The sequence below is a fragment of the Parasteatoda tepidariorum genome, chromosome 5 (assembly GCF_982258835.1).
Source record: "Parasteatoda tepidariorum strain Cologne lab strain chromosome 5, Ptep-v5.0, whole genome shotgun sequence".
Lineage (NCBI taxonomy): Eukaryota > Metazoa > Arthropoda > Arachnida > Araneae > Theridiidae > Parasteatoda > Parasteatoda tepidariorum.
Window position 1 is genome coordinate 64,661,030 of NC_141759.1, and position 26,206 is coordinate 64,687,235.

General features: G+C 29.1%; 2 protein-coding genes across 5 annotated transcripts in view; one reads left to right on the forward strand and one right to left on the reverse strand.

Moving 5' to 3' along the window:
- The window catches only part of ctrip (E3 ubiquitin-protein ligase ctrip), a 37,258-nt gene extending 34,754 nt beyond the window's left edge, over positions 1 to 2,504 (reverse strand). For 3 of the 4 annotated variants that reach the window (XM_016056086.5, XM_087164117.1, XM_043051241.3), the window contains exon 1: positions 2,374 to 2,493. The gene's annotated coding sequence lies outside the window, so the exon portion shown is untranslated. Of the gene's footprint in view, positions 1 to 2,373 lie in introns of all 4 variants that reach the window. The other variant, XM_016056084.4, reaches the window with a different exon arrangement.
- Positions 1 to 25,247, forward strand: part of LOC107442501 (angiopoietin-1) — a 76,994-nt gene extending 51,747 nt beyond the window's left edge. The window contains exons 5-8 of the mRNA XM_021147508.4: positions 8,396 to 8,553; positions 11,947 to 12,043; positions 16,208 to 16,378; positions 24,849 to 25,247. Of these exons, the coding sequence (XP_021003167.1) occupies positions 8,396 to 8,553; positions 11,947 to 12,043; positions 16,208 to 16,378; positions 24,849 to 25,165 (743 nt within the window). The 3' untranslated portion in view covers positions 25,166 to 25,247. The remainder of the gene's footprint in view (positions 1 to 8,395; positions 8,554 to 11,946; positions 12,044 to 16,207; positions 16,379 to 24,848) is intronic.
- The last annotated feature ends 959 nt before the right edge of the window (positions 25,248 to 26,206 follow it).

Below are 26,206 nucleotides of genomic sequence, written 5' to 3' on the forward strand. Positions count from 1 at the left end.
GTTTTACACTTGCAACTTTACCGTATTGATATCGAAAAACACATTTTTAAGAGAATTTTGATGATGTCTGAAATGTCTGACATAATTGCTTTCGGCTAAAATTAATCTTTAGATGGGTCTCAATGTTATTTTTTATTTTTTAATAACAAATTGTTCTATTTTCTTTAATTTATATTGAATTTGATTTTAAAAAATAGAATAATAAGAAATTTTAATTAAGTATGTATGTTATGAAGATTTTTGAAGAAAGAAATAGTGGAAAATATTTTCAATATAACTGCATTTTTTTAATTGAATCTTGACCTAAATAAAACCACATATTCATAGAAATGTTTAAATTATAGACAGATGTAGCTTTATTACCAGTTGGTTGGTTTTAAAATTTAATGTTGAGAATAGTAGTCTAATTTTAATTATATAATTTTTGAAACTTTTTTGTTATTGTCACTTTTGAACACATTTTTGGAAAAACTTATTAATGATTAAGTTTCACTGAACTAAATAAAAAAAATTTCTTAACAGAAATATAACAAAAAAGAATATATTAACTTAATTTATACAGTGAACTAAATGATAATGCACACATCAGTTTGAAGATAATTGCAAATGTGTTATACATTTTCATTATTAATAGTTTTAAATTTCATTACAAACTAAACTTGTAGAAATTGTACACTAATTTAACACCTATAATGGATTTAGGAATAGATTATATAAAAATGATCATAGAAATAAGTTGAATAATATTGTTTTTAATAACAATAATTAACTCTAAATAGCTTAAAGTTATTAAGCTGGATAAATAATTTAAGTTATTGATTAACAATTCATTAGATAAGGTATATAACTGAACAGTAATTGATTAGTAGTCAAATCAAAACTTATTTCGGATATTTTTCATATTATATAGTAATCCGATTGCTTTTCTCACCTTCAAATTTAATCAAAGATTATATTTATTTTACAAATTATCCAATACTTTGCATCTCCAGTAATAAATTTCCTGCAGATTACTTTTTTTTTTTTTAAATACATAATGTATAATAATAAGGAATTTAATGTTGCATAACCTAATTACATAGTATAGTAGTACTCAATACAAACCTTTATGTGTCTCAGATAATAATTTACAGGGACATTAATTATTTGTCCTGTTAACAAATAACTGTTACTTAAAATTTGTTAGAGGGTTAAAAAAAATTTTTAGGGAGAAGGGCATAAATCTTTGACCTGTTATATTAACAATAGAGATGATTAATTGAGATAAAAGATACTACAGATAAGTTGGTAATAGGCTTTAAAAACCAACTTGAAAGGGAATAGTGCTGTTATTTATCTAAATAGTAATTTTTTGTTCCTCATAAAATATGTAGTCTAATCCTAAATAAGTCAGCTATGAAAGGATAAATATTAGTAATATTTAGGTTATGGGCTACAATTCATTAGATTTATGAAAATAGTAGTAGTTAAGTCAAATAAACATTTATTTTGAATATTTGTACCCAATTATAAGACATTTTAAAACAAAGTTTGAGGATAATAGTGAGCTTCATTGTATTTAAGACTGTAATTCAGATGAAGTATATAAAATGTCTGAACTACTAATTTAATACAATCATTAAAGTTAACAAAATTGTACGACACAAATAAAAAAATTAAATTATTCTATTTAAGATTGATCATTTACAATCATCGGTCGATAAAACACAAAAGAAATTCCAATAACGAGTATAAAATTGATAAGAAATATTTTAATAAAGCAGACTTCAGAATCAAATCTCCTAAATATGATTCAAATAATTATTTTACCCAGAGTTACAGAAATTTCATAAACAAAAAGTTGCTTACTAACACTATTTGCAATGCGGAATATTATTGACGCATTTAAAATTCTTATTTACTTGAAAGAAATTTTATTCAACACATTACCCATGCAACTCTTTAAAAACACTACCTTAGCTTTGAAACAGAATTTCATAGTTTTATTTAACGAAAATTACAACTTTATATCAGCAAAATTTACTTGCCTTCATAAGTGCTCTGTCAATCAGTAACCCTACATTTAAATCAATACAATTTTTTCAGTGAAGGAACACAAATGCAATTAATCAGATAAGCAAAATAATGCCTAGATACAGATAAAAATAATAACTCGACTATATTATTAAAAAAAATTAACTTATTTTCGGAGATCGTAATTATTTAAAGCAATATGTTGTAATCAGACTGGTAATCTTTCCTGCAGGAAACTAACATAACAATCAATCAATCATAGCCTCAATAAGAAAGGAAATAATACACAAATAAGAAGTTTAGCATTTATAAATTAAATTAATACTGCGAATTGTAAAATTTATTTAAAGATAAACTTACATAAACAAAAACAACTTTCAGAACTCACACCACAAACGACAATCGCTAGTCATCAACCCACTCTACTATTACAAAGAAAATAAATATCAAGCAATCCTGTTGCCAGATTCTCCTTTAACTAAAAAAGAAGTTCACGAAAACAAAATTCTTAACAGTTAATTTACCGTTCAGGATAGTTAAAACAAATCAATTTAAAAAGAATTAATTTCAGAATGAACAATAATGCACGAATTTACCTTTTTCAAACTAAATTCGCTGTTTTTGATAAATTTTAATAAGTTGACAATGTAGTGGTACAAAACTGGATTAGAAACGATACGATTACAAGTATATTCTTACAAAGAAGTCGAAATTATCACTTTAATGTGCAAATTAATATTTTTTTTCTCTTATTATAGACTTTTTTAAAGCTTTGAATTGAACATTTATAAATTTCGAGTATTATAAACAATTCTTCCCCTAGATTTCAAACTATGACGTCACGGAAACTCATCCTAGTTTCCGTATGATTTCTTTGGCATAATTAATATGCAATATGAATAGTTATTAACAAATTGTACGAAAAGAATGATCGTAATTAGCCTATTATTCAAAATGGTGAAAAATTTATTTCGTTAATTATGGATGGTGTTTTCAGTAGAAAAGTAAACAATAACAATCTCGAGCTCGGGACCTACTCTAGTTCCGGTTAAAAAGTTTGCAGCTGCTTACTACATGTTATTCTGATAGGCGATGTTTTCAAACGGATAATTTTGTTTTCAATAAAAGAAATAAATTAGATAATTTCTGAGCTCTAATCTGCTGTATTTCATAAGATATTAATGTTATTATGTAATTCTGGGGAGTTTGGAGTGAAAATTTGCTTTAGTTATTTTGTTATTTATTACTAAAAAAAGTGACATGGCTGCTAGATTTTGAATAACTCGCCTTTTTGGCAGTCTTAATTTGGCCTCTTTCCATTTGTTTATTACTGTTTGTTCGTGTTGTAAGCTGTGCACCATCTTACGTTAGTGTTAACACTTTTAGTATTGTAAACACAAGTATTGTTAGCATTGTAAACATAAGTAATAAGTAATCAAATACATTGTTTGCAAGAATCTCAAAACACAATGATGCCAAATCTCTTTAAAATACAACTGAAACAGTAACCCGGAAATTTAGGCAGTCCCGAGCTTGCAGCGTTCCCTAGTGTAGAAAACACCATCCATAGTTTTGTCACACCAGTGCCTTAGCAACCAGACTTCGCGTTCACAAGGGTCAACCTAACGTTGGCAACGGATAATTTTTAATTGATTACTTTTTGCTTTAGATTTGTTTACGTATTTGATAAATCATTTTTATTTATTCATTAAAAATCAGTATAAAAAATTATACTAATTTATGTACCGGCATGCATACAAATCATGTGAACATGATGACTGGCTCGTGTATTCATATCGGGCGGAAAAATCACATGGTATGATCCAGCTTTTTCTGACGAAACAGTTTCATTGGTTGTCATAAGAATAAAATTAATATAAATTATAATGGAACATTCTCATTATATAAACGATTCGCATATGCGATCACACACAGGGGCGTTCGGATGGGAGGTAGCTGTGACTCCGAAACATTTTAACTTTTCGGCAAATTTTGCTTGACCAGTCGACAAAAAAAATCGAAAAAATTATTCACGAAAAATCATTTTCTCTTATTTTATTTAGAAAATACAAATGAAATTAAGGTCAAAGCGTCTTGCTTTGTTTAAATTTCAAATTTTTTGGAATAATTAGAATGTTATAAGCATAGATATATTAGTCCCTGGTTATAAGCTCCGAGGATTGATAAACAAGGGCGAAGCTTTTAATGTAATTAGAATGAAATATAAAGGAAATATTGAGACATAAAAATTAAGGTATTAAAAAGAACTTTGTAGAAAAGAATGAGAAACTTCATCGGAAGGAATTGCACATGACTCTCGGGGGTTAGCGAGAATGAACCGAGGCTTCTCTTGTGATTATAAAAGAAAATATTTAGAGCTTTGAGCAGATAGAAATTACGAGTCCATTAAATTAATTGGGGGCTCTTACAAAATCCCGTTGATGCTACGCGGAAGAAAAAAAAAACGGTAACAATCAATTTTAACTGCGAATTATCAATAGTTACTTTAAAATAATCATTTTTATTTCCTCTGCTTATAAGCTGATTTTATTTTATTTACTGATATATTATTATTCATTATGTACAATAACTGGAAAAATTAGACTTAAAGTCACTTAATCCGTATCTACTTTAATATTGTTCACTTTTTAAATTCAACTAATAAAATATATTTTAAGAAAGTTCAGTATACTTTTTATTTATAATTAATATTTCATTTTCAATTAATTAATTTATTCATTTTTAAAATTTCTAACTACTTAAATTATACTTTCATTTTAAAACACGATTCTCAGAATACCTATTTTATTTCTATCCGGTCTTCGACGAAATTTGCCGATTACTAATTAATTTGCTATTCGATTCATGGGATAGTGAAAAATTATATATTTACCTTAACTGTGAAATAATTTATTTCTTTTATTTTGATATTTATTTATTATTATTATTTATTATTATTATTTTATTAATTGCTTTATTATTGACTGGAATAAAAGTAAAGCATTCCAGCAACAGCTCTTTGTGCTCTTTGTTCATGGAGGTTAAGGGTCAACAATCTGACTACTACTGATTTTGGCAAGGTAGTCAGCATTGTGCACAGACATCCTTTACTTCCCAGACAAACTAGTACTCATCCAGGTCCCGCAGTGGACTGATCGTTAAGACACGGTTCCCAGCAGATCACCGAAGTCAAGCATCACTGGCTGCGGTCAGTGTGCGGGTGGGTGACCACTTGGATCAGTCTGCTTAGGGACCGAGGGTGTGCGGTATTGGTCCTCGTTAAACTGTGCTACCGTAAAGTGCTCGACTTCGCGCGCAGGTCGTCGGGCTACCGAATCGGGGGTGCCATCCCCTCCGCAGAGGATCAAAATTGTGATGGCATGTCTTCGGATCATCCTCCGGGATGTTTCCCAGACCGTCGCCAATAGCCCATTGTGCAGCTCTAGTGCGACGTAAATTAACAACAACAACAGCAACTCATCCAGCTGAAGCGGGGTGGGCTTCAAGCCACCACTGAGGATCGAACCCGATTCTTCATAACAGTTCAATGTCTTACCCATTTAAAAATCACAGCTCATTGACTTGAATAATTGCTCATGGACAGAATAATTAAGTATAAAGTTTGTTAACTTCCTAGGTAGGTAAGTGCTTCATTTAGATCGCACTAGAGCTTCCCAATGGGCTATTGGTGACTGTCTGGGAAACATCCCTGAGGATGATCCGAGGACATGCCATCGCAATTTTGATCCTCTGCAGACGGGATGGCCCTCCTGCTTGGGTAGCCCGATGACCAGATCGTGAAGTCGAGCACTTTACGTTAGAACAGTTTAACGAGGACAGATACCACGCACCATCGGTCCCTACGCTACGCAGGCTGATCAAAATAGGTCACCCACTCACTTACTCACCGCAGGCAGTAATGCTTGACTTCGGTGTTCTACTGGGAACCGTGTCTTTACTATCAGTCCACTGTGGGACTTGTTAACTTTATACTTAATTATTATAAATCAGTAATATATTAGTGGAAAAAAATTAACATATTGGAAAAATATTAACAGCAAAAGAAATTTTTTTTTCTACTGAAGTTAGTGAATTGCATACTTATTAATGCGTATGCTTTACAGAGTAGACTTAAAAATTTTTTTCATACCAAATATACAGTACAAATTAAAAATACAACACAAATTAATCTTTGACAATAATTATCTTTGACTGTAAAACACTTAAAATTAATTCATAGTAGAATAACCTTCTTTTCTTACTAATGTGACTTATACAAAGGTACTGTGTGACAAATGTTTTGAAGATTAATTTCAAAATAATTTTATACATACATATTTCAAAATAAACCTTTTGGTTTTTATATGTAATTTCAAATTTTAGAGAAAAGAAATTAAACATGTTTTTGTATATAGTGGTTTACATGTAAATGTCCAAATGCGACATGAATTTTGTTCTGTGATTCAATAATCAAAATTATTATATTTCGTTTTACAAAAGATTATTGTATTTTAAAGAAAGAATGTAGGTATAATTACAATGCGTATTAACTCAGTGGAAGATTTGTTATCAATACATTGAGTAGTTTATGAAAATAGTGCGCTGAAAGAGCACAAATTTGGGATTTCAAAAAGTGACAAATGAAGAAAAACATGCTATTTAAATTACAACATGTAATATGTTATTACCTATGTAATAAGATTAAAATTCAAAAACTCTATATATTAATCGATTAGAAATTATTCTCAGTCGAAGTAAAAAGTTTTTTTCAATTGTTTTTATATTTAGTTAATGATTTGTAGTCGGTGCTCTTAAAAAGTTAAATTCAAGTCAAAAAGACAATGACAGAGTTAAACCTTTAACCAGTGGCAACAATAATACACAAAGTACAAAAATCATTTTCTTTTACATTTCCCCCCCTTCTTTTTAAGGCGAAAAAAAAAAAAAAAAAACTACCCGGGTGGAATACTTTGGATGTCTAAGACAACATTTCCACCTGACTATTCTTATAAATTTTAGATATATCTCAAAACTGTGACTAAATTGATAAAGTTGCCTTATCTCTTCTTAAACCTGACGGGACATATATATCCCATCAGACGTCCCAAATAGATAATTGTTGGGATAAATAGATCCCATTTTAACATTAGATTTGCGTATTAAAATCTTTCGAACTTCTTTTATTTTATTTGGAGGGTTGGCAGCACTTGTAAATCTGTCATGGCTGTTAAATTTTGAAGAAATCACATATTTGTGAATATTTATGCATCGTTTCGTCAGAAAAATAACTGAAATAGAGCTAAGAAAAAATGAGTATTTTTTATATGCTTTTATGTTGTTTTGAATCATAATTTGTGTAAATTTCAAAGTTTATTATTTTATTATCATTTGTCACCATTTGATACTGATAGGACAAAATATGTCCACTGAGAAGGACTTATGTGACAACAATGATCCAGGGCTTAGGTGCAGGAAGTGAGTCCAGATAGCAAGAAGTGAGAATATTATCAATAGTACAAAAAACAATGTCCTGTCAATCAAAAAATTATTTCGATAAAAATTAGAAATCGATCTTGAAACTTGCATTAATATAGTTGCAGTCCATCAGGCTAAGTAATTTTTGATAGAAACAAACAACCTATTCATATAAAAAAATTATGCTCCTTTATTTTTACTTGAATCAGTTTCCAACATTAAAAATAAGGAGTAATAATTGAATATTTTAATAACAATTAAAAAGGAAAAACAATAATGAAAAATATTATTGCTTAAAATTATCGCAAAATTTAAAATACTTTTTCAGAAATTTTATCGATTAAAATTTTTTTCAATTAAAAAAAAAGGAAAAGAAGTTAAATTTTCTGGCTGAAAATCATTTGTTTACATAATACGGTGAATAATAATTTAGTGAAGAGGATTTAAAATGAGTCATTTAAGTAGTAAAGAAATCATCGAAATATCGACGGAAGAACTTTATTGAAGTTATTTCACTTCTATGTGAAATTTTAAAAAAATGGTAAAACGAAACAGCAAATTAATACGCATAATGTTGTACATAATTACTCAAATTTCTCACATGAAAGTTAGAAACGAAATACATTTGCTACCGCTCTTAAAAGCGAGAGAAGCGATCAATTCTTTTTCATTTGAAAGTAAATTCATATTTTGAAACCTTTCTTATTTATAACGCTAACAAGGGATCGCACTACGGTGTTTAGGTAAAATTTCTTTTCGGAAAATCCGTTGCTTAGCTGTCCTACTAAAAAAAAGAGAGAGATAGAGAATGATATAATTTTTTCTGAGCAGTGGATTTTTTGACGAATTTTCCCTTTAACATCGTAGTGTGTTCTCTTTTAAGTGATTTAGATATTTATTTTAATAGATTGCCCCGGCACCGAGAAAGAAAGGTTTCCGAGGGATTGTTCAAATCTGCCACAAGAAATGAAAAATGAATCTGGAGTTTACCTTATACAGATGGATATGGCACAAAGACCAATTTTTGTGTATTGTGAAATGGAAGTTGATGGTGGTGGATGGACGGTAATTACTATTTTATATTAGTGAGACTTTTTACTATTTTAATTAAATAATAATAATAAAATAATAATAATAAAATAATAATAATAATAAAATAATAATAATAATGAAATAATAATAATAGTAAAATAATAATAATAAAAACATTTATTCACAGTATTGTTTCTTTAAAGGATTTGGCGTATGATTCGATTGAAAAATATTACCTTTATATCTGAAAAAAAAAATCAACCATCTATTTATATGCACTAGATTTTCCTCTTTTCGACTTAATAAATTTTTTTCAAAAAATATTTCATTAATGTTAAAATCATATTTCCACGAAATACAACGCCCATGTTTTAATAGGAGACCGGTTTCAAATTAATCCTGCTTTGGGAAAGATTAGAAAAAAAAGAAAAAATCGTAAAGTGCTTTTGAAGTGTAAAATGATTTAGCATGTTTTAGACTAAATAGGATTTTTTCAAAAATATTTCATTAATATTTATAGTTATGTATGGATTTTTCCGAAAAATATAATATACCCATATTTTAATATTAAACCGGTTTCAAATGAATTCTGGGTTGGGAAACATTATAAAAAATTCGGAAAATATCCTTTCTAATGTTAGCTTTGGACTTTGCATGTTTAGGACTAAATAAGATTTTTTTAAAAATATTCCATTAAAATTTATAGTCATATATGGCTATTTCCGCAAAATATGACACCCATACTTTAATAGAAAACCAGTTTCAAATGAATCTTGTTCAAATGAAAAATGTGTTATTTCTATCGTTAGCTCTCACATTACACTGCATGTTTTGGATTGAAAAAGGCTTTATTAAAAAAAAAAAAAAAAAAAAAAAAAAAATTCTGCTAGTGTTTATAACCTTATATTAGTACATATTTCCTTCAGCATTTTGATATTATCCATGACGCTCATGTTTTAATATAAAACTGGTTTTAAATTAAACGCGATCTTAAAATTGTAAAAAAAATCTGCGAGAAGTCTATTTATAGGTTTGCACTAGTTTGCACCATACTTGCTTTGCTTACATGCTACGGACAAATTAAGACTTAAAAAAAGAAAAAAAAATTGCTGATATTTTTTATTTTATTTAAGCGGACTTTTTCGGGAAATATAACTCTCATACATTAGTATGAAATCCGATTTAATAAATCCTGCGTTGAAAAAATTAAAAAAAACTTAATCCTTCTTTGTGTGAGCTCCATACACATGATTCGGCCTTAGCTGCTTTGTACTAATTTTTTTTGTTGATATTTTATTTCTTTTCAATATTTTATGTATACATTTTTACACATATATGGGTATTTTTGGAAAATATGACAGTTCCAAATCAATCTCAGATTACAAAAAATTGGCCTAATTCCACCTTTATGTTAGAGAATTGGCTTGCAGAGGTTGATGGATGCGCCTTAATTAGCTCTTGAGAGACTAAAATAGTAACTTACGAAATTAAAAAGCAAGCAAACATTGGAACCATATATGTTCATAAAAACATCGTTTTGTATTTTAAATTCATTTTTAAGTAAATACTGAAAAATAATATTTTATTCCTTAGGAAGCCATGTACAGGAACCATACATGTTCATAAAAACATCGTTTCGTATGTTAAATTCCTTCTTAAGTAAATAAATACAGGCGGAAATATATTTTATTCCTTAAGAAGCCATTTATTTAAATCATACATGTTGATGAAAACCTAGTTTCGTATTTTATATTCATTCTTAAGTAAATGCGGGCGGAAATATCATATTTTATTTTCCAAGAAACCATATATTGGAAACATATATGTTCATAAAAACATCGTTTCCTAAACATATATTAAAACCATACATGTTGATGAAAACTTCGCTTCGTATTTCATATTCATTCTTAAGTAAATGCGGATAGAAATATCATATTTAATCCTCAAGAAATTTTACACTATAGCGAAGTATTTACATAATACTATTATTGAGAATTATATACATTATAGCAGATAGCTAGTAACAGATTTAAAATTTTAATGTAAATACTCGTCGATTTTTTGCCCCCTTTGATTGGGTGCCTGGTAGAACTGAGCTCGAGCTTGCTTTTCGAGTTCCGAACCCGAAGAATTTTAGCCAGATATACATAGGATTACTTAGAGCTCTAGTCCGCCCGAGTCTGACTGATAAGCAGGAGAAGCAGTTCGTTCTAAATTTTTATACCCTTATAAATTTTACATTCTTTATACTTAATAACGGAACCAAAACGTTTGTTTAAAAGTAGTAAGAAAGTTTATGAAAATTTTGTCATGAATCTGAGATAGCCCGAACCTGAAACATTTTCTTCAGTAAACGAGCCCGATCCTCCAACGGGCCAGAGCTTTAGGGCTCTAGAACTCAGCCCGAGACTGGTTCAGTCTAGCTCAGCCCGAGTCTCATCTCTAGTGCCTGGTCCTTTTACCTTCCCCCCCCCCCTGGTGTAATTCAGATTTTTCGCTCGCTCTTTATTATTTAATTTCGTCTAATACCCTAACTTATAATTTAATAGTTTGTATAATTAATTTTAATTATATATCAAAGGCTACACCCTCTGCTCGATATTGCTAGCCAATCTTCAACTATTTGCGTACTTCTTCATGATCACGCCAAGATCTAAACTAGTTGTACACGCGAATTTTTTTTTCTTGTGATTTTAAACAAGATTGCTTGCTTGATGAAACTTAAAAAATAACTTTTTTCTCATGTTTCATTCCTCCAGCTACCAAGCAGGTTTTGAAGTTTTCAGTTCTTCCTTTCTCAATCTTGAATCGCTAGATTGGAATAACATTTTCAATATTTTATTTTCCTAAATATTAATTTTTGACTCTAAGTGGGTACGCTTTCTTAATATCCTTTTTAATAAGGCCAATTAAAAATGTGAATTAAAAGCAGTCATTACATTAAACATGTAATTATCCCAAACATAGTTTCATTGGAATTTAAGATGTCAGCATTATTTTAAGGACACTTTGCAATTATTTTTTTTAATATTTCCTAATCATTTGAAACTGGTTTCATAGCAATAAAAAGGTGTTTTCTTTTTTCTGAAAATATATACTTGTGCTCAGAGAAATTTATGGAAAATCTTAAAGTAATACAAATTTAGTCCGAAACACCCAAGTCTATCGGGCATTCTCCTACGCTCTATTGCGTTGTCAGTCTCGAAGACTGCCGAGCGATAGCGATCTAAAAATTAGAAAATACGACTGTTTTGCGTGAATTTTGATACGATTTATGTTACCTGTTTTACCTTACTCTAAGAAAAATTATACTTAAAAAACAAACAAACAATAAAATGGAAATTTTAAGAAATCGACTAGATTAATATAATGAATTTTAAAATTATTTATATTGGCAAAACATTCTGCTAACCTTTTTCCTTTTAGGTTTTTCAAAGACGCCGAGATGGATCTGTGAATTTTTTTCGAGAGTGGCAAGATTACAAGTATGGTTTTGGAAATATTGGTGGAGAGTTTTGGTTAGGTAAGCATACATCTTATTTCTATAAAACAGTAAAATGTAGCTTTTTTTTTAGCGATATTTAATTTTGGAACAGCACAAACTTGTCGAGTGTGGAAAAAATCTGGAAAATTATCACCTTTTTCAGGATTGTATAATGCTTATGCGTTATTTATAGTTAAGTTATGTTAACTTTTTACAAGTAATTAAATTTTTCGAAAGAAATTTAGCCTGAAAAGTTAAAAACAAATAAATAAATAAACAATTTATCATTTTATTTTTTTTATTTGCTCATTTTTTTATTATTTATTTCTTTTATTTACTCATTTTTATAGGATAAATTGAATTTCGAAGATTTGCCGATGTAAAATCCGAAATAATGATAAAAAATAGAATTAAAAAAGAAGAAAAATAAATAAAATAAATACAAATGTTTTTTTTTACATTATTTAAATTAAGAACTTTTTTATGCCATAACTTGATCAGAGTAGAATTCAGGAAGAGTATCACCACTGCGAAATTCATAGCAATAATAATGATAATGATATTAAAATAAAAAAAACATGAATTAATAAATAAATAAAATAAAATTTATCGTGTATTTTTGTTATTATTATTGTCATTTTTATTATTTTATTTTTTAATTTAATTTTATTTGTTTATTTATTTAAGAATTTTTTGTTCGGAAAAATCAGATCATTGCAGGCGTTGAGAAGAAACAACACTATTAAATCTACAATATTAATTATGAAATCAAAAAATACAAAAATAAATGAATGTAGATATAAAATCGACAATTATCATATTTTATTTCGTTGTTTCGGAAAAATTGATGCAATTCAGTGTTTCTGAAAAAAAAAACACAGCTGTAAAATTCAAAATAATCAGTAAATAAAACAAAAATTAAGAGATAGGACGAATTCGATAATTATTATGCTTTATCTATTTGTTTTTTTCTTTGAATAAACGCTATCACGCATAATTATAATAATATAACAAATCTTAAAATAAATAAATTAATTAAATTAATTTACGCATTTTTTTTAAAACCTTTTTTTTTGGCGAAATTAGATTTTTGCTCAGCAGATCACTGAATAACACCACTGCAAAATCCAAAATAATAATATAATTCCACTTTATGCAAAAACATTGTTTTTAAAGAATAAGTTGAAATTCTTTTAAAGGGGAATAGTAAAGTCAAATTCTAAGAAGAAAAAAAAATTATATAACTAACCGGAACCTATCGTGATTTGTGGTAGACAAATATATCAAAAATCGCAAGAAAATCTTGGGGATTAATTTAGATTTGACCAAAGGAGCGTCAATTCACCGTTCTAATAAATATTTTTTTATATAATAACATTGTGACGTATATTTTTCACTAATTTTATTTTTCTGTTATTTTAAAGGTTTTGTTAAAGCTAAAGACATCTATAAAATATCGGCAATTCAGTTGGAGCAAGCATTTATTTCTGCTGAGAAATTTTCAAAATATACTTGTTCTTTAGTTTTCAACATTTATTAACAAATTCGACTTTTTGAAAATGCATTATCATTCCACTTGAGATTAATCGTATGTTTTTAGAATGGATTAAAGTTGCACGTTCAGTAAATAAAACAAAACTAAAACTAATGTTATAGAAAAAACTAGTGTTAAACTGAATGGTTTGTCTATTGATTTGGTTAATGGGGCATATACGCACCAAAATGATCCTACATTTTTTAAAATTTCCATGCTTGGCCTAAAATGGATTAAGGGAGGAAAGGAGGGGCAAAAGATTAGAGAAATTCAATACTCAAATTTAGGTAAATAAAGTATGATTGCATTTATTATATTTCGCTTGCGCTGAATTGAATAAAACTTAACACGATATGATTGGAATAAAAGTTATAAGGGTTTGTATTTTATCTCATTCGAATCTCGTAAATAGGCACAAATTAAAAAATATACCTTTTCTAAATAAAAACCCTTATAACATATAAACTATTAGTCCGATCTTCTGAAGAACAATAATTAAGTTCTTCGTCTCTCACCGAAACCCCCAATCGAATTTTTTGAGATTTTTATCTGAGGCCACTTGAGTCTTCCATGAAAAATTTCCAGTACTTACTAAAGAATTCCTTTCGCCAGTTATCCAGAGAACTGTCTTTGTAGTCATGAAATTAAATTATTTCGAATTGGGATATGGGTAAACTGTTGAGATAGATTTCGACAAGAGTCGGTCAGAGAAGTTTTTAAAGTTTCCTTCTTTAAATGCGTTTTTCTAGTTTCCATAGCAGCAGATAAACTCATCCTCTGCTGCGGGAGGGGTTCTTTGGTTAGACACATAGTAGATACCGACTCGTTATTGTGAATATCTACCTGAAACTCGTTATTGTGAATATCTACCTACAACTCGCTATTGTGAATATCTACCTAAAACTTAATTGTTTTTGTTTCGAAATGTGTTATACTTTTCGTTTCGCGTTCAACGGAAATTAACTTTCACAAGTTTAAAATGACGAGTTTGGAAGATTTACTTGGAGGATGGATGATTTACATAGGAGCAAGCATGGAAGTTGGGCAATTTACACGGGGTAAACATGGAAACTGAATGATTTTCATGGTGTCAATCAAGGAAACTAATGGATTTACATGGAGCAAATTAAGCATAATATCTGAGAGCAATAAGAAAAATATCATGTAAGCAATTGTATATCCCAAGTCAAAATTCTTGATGGTCCCATCAAAAAATTCAAATGGTTTATGTTGGTTTCAGTGCGATTCATAATGGTTCAACATCATTTGATGGTCACCATCATTCTACATTTTCCATTACCTGTTCATGGTTTTTGGTTAGCTGGATGGTCACCATGCCAACAAATTTCCATCATTCCATGATGGAAAATGCTACTTTAATACTATGATTGTTAACTCTCAACAGAAGTTTAACTGTCATGGATCAACAATCCATGATGATCCGCGATGGTTCCAACTATGCATTTCCATGATTGCTTAATGAGAATTCTTGTTATATCACCAAAACAATTTTTTTTTTAATGTTGGACCATCATAAATCAGTCCGAATGCCTACATTAAGATGATGGTTGTTCATGATTGTTCCTACATTTGATTTTTAAGATAATATGTTTTAAATTCGTGATGGTTCGATATGAACAAACCATCGAAAGAAGTTGCTATTCTTATGTTAGACTCTCATAAATCAGTCTGAATTCCTACATTGAGGTAAAATATAGGTTACCATAAAAAATAAGAGTTCATAATGGAATTATAGATGGTTTTTATTTTTTAATTTTTTATTTCCAATGGCAAGGCAAAAAGGTACAAATAGAAAGATGAAATAAATAACGAATACAAATGTACGTAGGATAACAAAGAAAGAAGACCGAAGTCATTGCCTTAAAAGTTCTCTTGCTTCCCAATGTCTTGAGGACTCAGTGTGTTCATGAAGGGCCCCACACAGAAGTAGGTGGTCCGTGCCCAATTTCTCTCCAGATTTACAAAGTGGACAAAAAGGCGTGGTGGAAAGGCCTAAGCGGTATAAGTGAGCAGAAAGACAATCGTGGCCTGTATATAAGCGGAAGGCCGCAAGTGCATCACGTCTTGGTTTGTCGGGAATTAAAGAAGAGCTCACATTTCTCCAATTTTTCAAAGCTGTGCGAGTCTGAAGGTCTCGCAATGAGTTGGTTTTACATAAGTTTTCAAGGAACAGTTTGATTTTCCAAAAAGAAGTTGGCGTATTTGGTTGTTGTAGCAAATTGGTACCTTTTTTGGCAAGTAAATCTGCCTGCTCATTGCCCAAACATATTATAGATGGTTACCATCAAGTTTATTTGGGTCCATCAATGGAAAACCATCAAAAATTTCTTATGTAAGTAATTATATAAGCAGGCATGCTATAAGAAAAGATGTTCTACATCATTTTTTAATGCATTTCCAAATAATTTCACATTTATACTCAATACATACTGTAAGCAATGCGTTAGCAATCCCAGGATGGTATAGGATTTTTTCCCCTTTTTGTATGCCTACTTTCATTATGGCTTCAGGATTTTTTCAAATCCACCTTCTTAAGGACTTTTTTTCGCCATGTCACTGATAGTGAGTATTGCGAATGTTTCCAATAATAGTTTAATATAATTCAAACTTATGGTAGTAAGTATTTTAATATTGGTTGTTTATTTAAGGGAATGAAAATATCTATCAGATGACTCATCAAGATTTGTATGAATTGCGTGTTGATTTGGAAGATTTCGATAACGAAAAAGCTTTTGCAATATACAGTGCTTTTGCTGTAGGCAGCGAAAAAGAAAAATATATGTTGAAACTTCTAGGGCCTCTTAAAGACGGGAATGCAGGTAATATATTTCTAATATTTGTTTATTTTAAATCTGGTATTTGAAATTTTTTTTATATGCTAGGGTTTCAACTTCTGCTTGCTGTCGCTTGCCAACCCCGATTGATTTAGAGTAACGTTTGTTTCTTGATTATTAGCAAATTTATAAATCAAAATTGAAAACAATTCGGTTCAAAACGTGTTTTGTTTTATTAATACAGATTCGCTTTCACAGATTTGGTATCTCGATTTGACAGCGAATAAATTTAAACCAAATCATTTTGTTAGTTTATTATTGCGACTTCATTTACGATTTTTTTTAAAAAATTTTTATTTAATTTTTGTATATTTTAAAAAATTATCATACGTTTTTTGCCATCGAGATTACTTAGAAATTTTGTGAAAAATTAATTTCCATTTTGTTTCTGCGCAATTTTGAATTTTGCGCCAAATTATTCGTTGGTATTGTTCCGAAAATATGTATTTTACAGGTTTCCGGAAATTTTATTAGATAAAATGCAAAATAAACATTTTATTATCTGTTTGTGTCTTTTTCCAAAAACGCAGATTGATTTCAAAATGAGGTTTATCATTACATTTGCTTAATTAAGCTCTCGCATTTATCTTCCTATACAACTTTGAGTTATATAAATTTCAATTATTCTTTTTACATCACGCATTTACTTGCATTTAAATAAATAAAAAATTGAATAAATGGACCTCCACGTTTTGAAAGAATTTAACCATAGATAGTGTAGGAAACCGAAGTCCTTTAATTGAATTGATGAGCACCCTTGTCACCATACTAACAATAGAAAAATATTTCGTTGTACACTTTCAATGTAGTCAAAGCCTCAATTCCGATGCATAAGTTTTTTTTCTGTTGTCATTTAAATGTTAATAAAAGTGCTACAAATTTCAATATTGTCTTAGAAAAAAGACTTTTCCTTAAGAGCGAATAGTAGTAGCGAATGTAGTTGGGGCCGATTTTCCTGTTTTTTTTCCTTTGTTTTATAACATTATTTCTGATATTTCTTATCTAGAGCCAAAAGTGAGCAAGATGATAACTGAAAAAAAAAATGATTTAAGAATAACCAAAGTCGCTTAATTGAATCGATGAGTTCGAAAACTAGTCCTCTACACTTTCTTTTCAAAATTGAGTTTCTTGCATTTTAGAGTTTAGCTGACGTAGATACGTAGTTAGGATAAAAAAATTCATGTCCTCCTACTTGGCATAGCATACTTTGTGTAGTGAAATCTCAATTTAGTTCGAAAAAATGCCATTTTCTGGAGATGAACTGTTCTCGGAAGAAACTTGGAAATACACGCATGGACAAAAAAATTATGGCGCCAAGAAGAAGTCTTCAAAATGAAACGAAATTTTACATACGTAATGACTACTTTGATATAAGTAAATGATTAGAAAATCAAAGATTGTCGTTTTTCTTTGATTTTCTAATAATTTACTTATATAAAAGTAGTCAGTCATTAGGTATGTAAAATTTCGCCTCGTTTTGACGATTCCTTCTTGGTGCGCTAATTTTTTTGACCATGAGTGTATATCGCTAGATAGTAACAGTTGTTGATTATGAAATTATTCGCATTACATTACAATTAATTGTTTATTTTAGGCTTGTTATTTTATTGACTTTTATCACACAATGAGTGATTCTGAGGATAGTTCTTTATATGGTATATAATGAGAGCTAAAACTAACTATCAACTGTTAAGGAAATGACTACAAATAATATGCCACTTGATTTCAAAAGCAGGTGGCCGGAGCATGATGAGAAAAATGTTTTGTCATAAGACTCCTAAGGAAAAACAAGAAAGGAGAAACAATAGTTTTAGGTCTCTCATTATAGCAATTTTACTTATACACCTGGTGAAATTCCTGGTGAAATTCAATCTCCTTTCATTGGTAGTTAATGCTAATTAATATTTACTCATTACTAGAGCCCGGATTTTGATGACCTAAAAAATCTCAATTAATGCCCTTAAAAAGTGCAAAAAATGCCCTTATGAACTGCAAAAAATGCCCTTAAAAGTGCAAAAAATGCCCTTAAAATGCGAAAATTGCGCTAAAAATGCCTTATGACATGCCTTAAATAGAAGTAAAAATATTGAACTAAAACAATGTTTTACTCTTTAAAATTATTATGAGTCGTTTCAAAAAATATAAAGCAATGCAATACTTGTTCTACGTTCATTAAAGTTTGACAAATATGTTTTATATCCAAAAACAGCAACAAAAAAGGAAAATATAAAATATATTGACTCCAAAACATTTTCATTTTGTATAGAAACTTAAATGAATATAACTTCCATCTCATAATATTACTAAATATCAGAATTACAATGGATTATTAAATTTTTTTTTTAATATTTTGAAATGTAAACGAGCGTCTCTTGTCTGAAAGCAAATTTTGATACCAGGAGAAGCTTCTTTCAACGTCTACTGATGTTACTGGTGCGTACTTGAAAAGGACGGTCACACTTACTGACAATTCTTCTTCAATTTGAAAAGATGTTGCTTCACCTGTTAATATCATAGAGATTTTCTTCATTGTTTGGAACCAGTGTAATAATAAAAAATTATAAAAAATAATAAAAATTTAACAAAAAATTTAAAAAAATGCTTTAAAATGCAAAATACGCCCCAAAATTTTAAAGAAAATGCCCTATAAATCTCAAAAAATGCTCTAAAGGACAAAGAATGTCCAAAAATGCAAAAAATGCAAAAAAATGCAAATGTCATCAAAATCCGGGCCTTACTCATTACATATAAAAGTACCCAAAAAGTGGCTACATAACCAGTTTAGGAAGCATATTTTGTAGAAGTTGCCATAAACCACGAGAAAATTGCAGGCATCGAAGAAGTTTTTACAATTTAAACCAAATTAGTTTTGGTCTTTCTATGAAGAAGTTTGTAAGGAGCCTTGCACAGATTGTCGTAATCCAAAATATTTTTGAACATACACAAATATCCTTGAATATGTAGTCTACGACTTAAATAAAATCTTTATTTAATTTCTAAATGACAGATTATTATTTTCGCTTGTGAAAAAAAATGTATAGAATTCGTTTTACGATTTTGTCCGAAAACCGGCCATCTCCAAGTTCTAGTTATTTTTTAAATTAAAAAAATTAAGTAATGCTATCACTTAACTGCAGTAGAATATTTTGTAACCAGCTATTTTTTAATATAAAAAAAAGCTCTATATAATCAATACACAGAGTTATACGTGTACTGCTAAGAGCTATTTAAGTTGATAGATTTTCTCGTACCGTGACTTAACTCAATAATCGGAAAAACTGAGATTGTAATATAATTAATTACTTATTATATTTATGGGTAAAAAAGTCAAAATCAATGTACAATGTATAGAGCATAGATGCACTACCAAAATCTTGTTGACATGGATTTTCATTCATCCATCGTGCCAAAAATGCTCAAGCTAATGATTGAAAAAATATCTGACAATGATACCTTATACCAATTAATTACTTATTAAATATATGGTTAAAAAATTCAAAATTAATGTGCAGAACATGGGTGAACCATGAAGAGCTATTTATGTTGATTTGAATTTTCTACCAAAAGAGTGAATAGCCTTTTAAACGTGGCAAGTAATTTAGATACAGTGCACTATATATATATATATATATATATATATATACAGTACAGAACCCGTTATCCGGAAAACCAAAAAACCGGAACGAAATTCGATAAATTTTCCCGCCATTTAAAAAAAAAAAACAATTTTTTTTCCCTTTTAGGATTTTTCTTACTTTTTTGAAAGTAAGAAAATCTTACCATCATTTTGGAAATAATCATTAGTGTATTACTTCACCGTTTTTTCTTCTTTTTAAGATTATTTCCAAAAAAAATTTTTTTTAGTTGGGTTTAACAATAAAAAAAACGGCTTTTTGTAGCGATTCTGAAAACCGGAAAAATCAGTTATCCGGAATAGCGATGGTCCCGATCGTTTCGGATAATCGGTTCCCTACTGTATATATATATTATGCCAAGTTATTAAATTTGAGATATTGCAATCAGAATTAGATTCACAATTAGAATAAAATACATTTAAAAATGCTTTATCTAAGCATTAGACCAACTATTCTCAGCAATTTTAAAAACTGCTTTAAAAACTTACTCTTTTATTATTTTTTACCACATACATTTATAGATAATTTTATTTCGCGACTTTTCTCACTAATTTAGTATAGGACATTATTTATGCCATTAATTAATAGATACTTTCATTCTGAATTGAATTTTTTTTTTTTTTTTTTTTTTTTGGAATAGGAAGAGGTCATTTTAAAAATCTTTTCAACATTTTTATTTAATGATAATTTTAGGGCAAAATGCATGAATTTTATGAGAGTAAAATCATTCGCTTAAATATTTTTATATAAATATGAGTGTTTGTATAAATCTTTGTCTAATTCATAGAAGTCAATTAGTTAGATTTAGCAGCCTTAAGAAAGTTTTTTTTAAAAATAATGTTGTTAACTTATCCTGGGATTATACCTGAGAAAATTGATGCTTAAATATTTTTCTAAATATGTACTTCTATATGTATACTTTTTTTTATTTTAAATGTGAAACTTTCATTTAATTTATGATGCTGTTAAGGAAAACATTAATATAAAATCGAATTATTTTGTCTATTTTTCATTTTTTGTCTCGTTTGAAATGATTTTTAATTCTTTTTTCTTTGTTCACTGTAACTTTGTAGTAAATATTTGATTCTAAGCATCCTAAAATTAGTTTTCCATATACATTAAAAATCCAATTTTTACTACAAAGTAACAGAAAGCAAAACAGAAAGAATTAGTTAAAAATAGTTTTAAATGAAAAAAAATGGACGAAATAATTCAACGTTTATGTTTTTTCTTTAAAAACATCATAAATTAAATAGAAAAAATATACTGGATTTCTAAGTTTGTGATTGCTTCTGTTATTGTTGGTCTAATTTAAATCACTTGATTTCAGTCATGATTAAAATTGTAATTTAAATCATTTGAATTTGTTTAAAAAAATCACTTATTTAAATCAGCTGTATTTTTTTAAAAAAAAGAACGTTAACTTAAATGAACATAGTTTTTATAGCATTAATTATGAATTAATTTAGAAAAAATTATTAATATATGTTTTAAATATTTTCATGCAGTGTAATTAATAAATACATTCCTTAAGGTAGGGATTCTTAAAAATCTAATTTAATTGATAATGCATGTTTATTAAGGAAGTGATTTTCTTACTATGAAATAAATAAAAGGCATATGCATTGAAATTACTATTATATTATCCCTTTCATTATTTCATTAAAAAATGCATTAATGCAAATCAAAAGTGATTTAAAATAAGTAAATAAATCAGTAATTTCAACAAAATGATGAAAAATATTAATTGAAAAAAATATTTCTATACAATTAAATAATTGAAAACATTCTTTTGATAACTATTTCTTTGAGTTCGATTTTATTGATAACGAGGATTTCTTTACTAAGAAATATCGAAAGTGATATGCATGTAAATTATTATGTTTCAAAATAGACTGACTATACGTGCATAAGTGTGATATGAAACTTTTAAATAGTAGTTTTTCATTTAATACATTTAAAATAATTTTCTGGCTAAATACATATTTCAATTACACCCATTTACTTCTTTGCTAATTAAAATGCAGTGCTTTTATATCTTATTCAATATGTAGACAGAGTGTATCAAGACTTCCTCAAACCAGAAAGACGTTTTTTTTTTTTTCAGTTGTGTTTTCTTATCTAAACTAATTAATTTCCATCAGGTATCTAGTAGAATAACTGTTTCCAGATTTTTAACAATCATTATCATAATTAATTAATCATGATTAATGAGCCTGAAAAATATAATTGTGATTTTTTTTTTAACTCAGTGATTAGTTTATAAAAATATGATAATTTTATCCATTTTAGTAAGAAATATTAACTATTTTAGTTTTATTTCTTTTAAACAATAGTATTATTAAAATCTTTTATCAGATGCTTTAAATGGTAAATTTTAAAAAATCCAATAAATTTTATTTAAAGAAAAATATCAGATTCAAATCAAATATATACGATTTTGGAGCAAAAAAAAAATATATATTTGCCAACCATGGCTTTTGGTCAGAGTTATAGTCATTAACTTTTTAGTGTATTAACTGTAAAAATTAGAACATTTTAAGTGGAAATCTTTTTTTAAAAAAATAACATGCAGAAGTTTGGTTAATATAGACTGGTTTAAAATTCATTAAAATTAAAGTTTTAAATATAAAAGTAAGGTTTTTACAATTTAATTAAAATTTGGTGCTTCACCCAGAACGTTTACTTTTTAACTATTTTGAGACAATAAGTTGGAAAAATTGTTTGACCAATATTCTTGAAAGAATTGCATTGGTCTAATTAAAAGTTAGACCGATTTTCAGAACTTTAAAAGCTCCTTGTCACCTTAAAAAGAATTTTTTTTTCTTCATAGTTTAAATATAGTTTGCATTTTAAAATTACAAAAAATTTACAACATATAAAAAACTCCTTTTAATTGAAAATCACCAAAAGATGGAGGAACACTTATTGATATATCCCCCCCCCACAGCACTCTAGCTTCTGACGAAAAATATTGGCGAAGCGATGTTTCTATCAGAAATTGTTTTATTGCTTAATTGAAGTAGGAGCGATGCTCATAAGGGTTACCTTGAGCGCAGTAGACCAACCTTTTTCAAGGGGGATAAGATGTTAGCACCGCAGTCCACCATGTTTTAGAAAACCATTAGCGCAATCCGCTATCACCGTTTAAAATATCGTTAGCACTAATTAATTTGCATATTTGAGGCCACCCCCTCGAACCATTAAGATTGAGTCTCAAAACATAATTATTCAGAACAATCATTAGATCACAAGTTATTCAGTGTGGTCCGTTTTATATTTTGCGCACTGTACAATGTGGATGGCGTTTTCAATATACACCGAAGAGACATTACATTATGACCATCCTGCTAATAACATGTAGGACCACCTTTAGTCATCAAAACTGCTAGCACCCGACGTGGCATTGATTCCACAAGGTGCTGATGGGTAATCTGAGGTATCTGGTACCAAGCGCTCACCATCTGGTCCTGCAATTCCCTCATATTGCGAGGGGGAAGCGTAGCAGTATGAATTTGGTTTTCCAAGTAGGACCACAAATGCTCTATTGGATTAAGCTCAGGTGAATTTGGGGGCCAAGACATGACTTGAAAGTCACTGGAATGTTCCTCGAACCAATCCATGACGATTCGTCCTTTATGACATGGTGCATTATCCTGTTGGTAAACACCATCCCCGCAGGAAAAACTGTTGCCATGAATGGGTGATGGTCTGCAACTATGTTCAAGTAGCTTACAGACGTCAGGGATTGTTCTATGAGGATTATGGGTCCTAATGTGCCCCATGAAAACATTGTTCCTGGGCGAGAAACCATGAAAACCTGGGCGAGCCCATTGTTATAGATGGAGGGTGGTCATAATGTAATGGCTCTTCGGTGTAAATGCAAACAACAACAATCTCGAGCTCTTGACCTGCTTTACTTCTGCTTACAAGGTATACAGCTGTTTACTACAGCTTAATCTGCGAGGCGATATTTTAAAACTGATTTTTTTGTTTTTAACCAAAGAAATAATTTATGTAATTTTCAAGGTCAAATATGCTGTATTTTATAAATTATTAATAAAATTAAGTAATTCTGGCGAATATTTGTCTTAGTTATTTAGATATGTATTGTTAAAAAATGTGACATGGTTGCTAGATTTAGAAAGAACTCGATTTTATAGCAGTTCTGATTTGGTCTCTTTTTACTTGTTTATGACTGTTTGTTCTTGGTGCAAGTCTTGCACCATCATACGTTAGTGTTAGAATATTATTCGAGATTAAGTTCATTTTACGAATTATCATTTAGGTTTAAATTTCAAAATTGGTATATTCAGTGGCCCCCATCCCCCCCAAGCTCTTGGGCGCATTCTTGGGCAAATTCTAATTCCCCCCCAAACTATTCGTTTTATTTAGCGTAAAAATTCCCCCCCCAACCTTTAAGTGGGCGCATCGTGCGCCCACCTTCCCTTCTGATGGAGGCCCCTGGGTATATTGTCCACCAGGTGAGAAGTGTTTTATAACGATTCTTTTTTTCAAATGACAATTCTTACGTCTTGAAATAACAGGTCTTCAAATGAAGATTCTTATAACGATTCTTTATTTAAACACAAATAAATCAGGTAACAAATACACAAGAAATAACTTAAGAGAGTCTCAAAACACAATGATCACGTTCTGAGCCAAATGGTTTCAAAACACGTCAAAAACACTAACCTGGAAATATAGGCCGTCAAGAGCTTACAGCTCTTAACAAGGTAGAAAACACCATCCATTTCATTGATTCCAATAATTGGCTTTGTTAATTTCAGTACTATAACCCTTCTTAAAATGCATTACAGGAGATGGTCTGACGTATCATGCCTCAATCCCCTTTTCGACTAAAGACTTAGATTACGATCTGTGGGAAGGAGGACATTGTGCCCTGGATCATTCAGGAGGGTGGTGGTACAACCAGTGTGACGCTAGCAACCTGAATGGCAAATATCTTCAGGGAATTAATCCAAACGAATATCAAGGAGTGTATTGGCATGAGTGGCATGGTCCAAGCTATTCTCTAATGGCCACCCGTATGATGATTCGACCCACACATCGAAGGTCAATTGGCTCGTTAAAAAGTACAGAATTTTCTACAACTGTTGATCCTTTTGATTTTTAGAAAACTTGTTTTTTTTTTCTCTCTGTATAATCCTTTTTTGTCTTAACAATTGCGGAATAAAATGTAAAAGAATTGAATAGAATTTGTATGGCATTAATGTTATTATAAAAGTGGTAAAAATTTTGTTGTTTTAAGGAAACTGTACCTATAAGTCAATCCTATTTCGTTTTTCATTCTCTAAAAATTCCGTATCCTGCATGTGAAAAATATTATTAACTCTAACACAAAGAATACTACTTTTCTGCTGGCGTAGCAATTGGAATACGTCAAACGATTATTCTTAAAGGAATTACATTAATTAATGACATTTTCTATGTTTTTGATTTTTAAAAAAAATCTTTTACTTGGTTTTAGAATAAATTTATTAATTAATTTATTATCTAAAACAACTAGAGGGTTTGAAAAAAGCACCATTAAAACGTAAAAATAGTTAAAATGCGAAACAAAAATTTTTTTTTTTTTTTTTTTTTTTTTTTACTCAAGAGAAATATGATTAAACAGTTGACTAAAACGTTTTGCAGTTTTGAGATATTTAAACAATATATTTTTAATGCTGGCATTTTATGTTTACTTTCATAAATGCTGCATTAGAAATAGTCAAAAATTAAGAGTTGATGCAACGATATGTTTATAAGTTCAAAATGAAGATAAAACAAAGAAAAATTGTAGACATATGAAAAAAAAGGGGGGAAATAATAAGTAAAAAAATAACAAACAGTAGTTTAAAAAAAAAAAGGATGAAATCTTATTTTAAAAAAAACCGGGAAAAAAAAGATATAATCTTTTCATCACCCCACATGATTATATCCGCAAAACAGAGTGCCTTTTGATATTGTATCAATAAAGCCAAAGCAAAATATATTAATACAATAGTGTGAGGAGCACTCATGATTTTTTTTACAAAAATTACAACAAATAAAATAGAACACAAAAAGTAAAAATAACATGTAACAACAGAGAATGAAATAACTTATTGTTTTTCTTAACTTTCTTCGTGTTTTCTTGTATATATATATATATATATATATATATATATATATA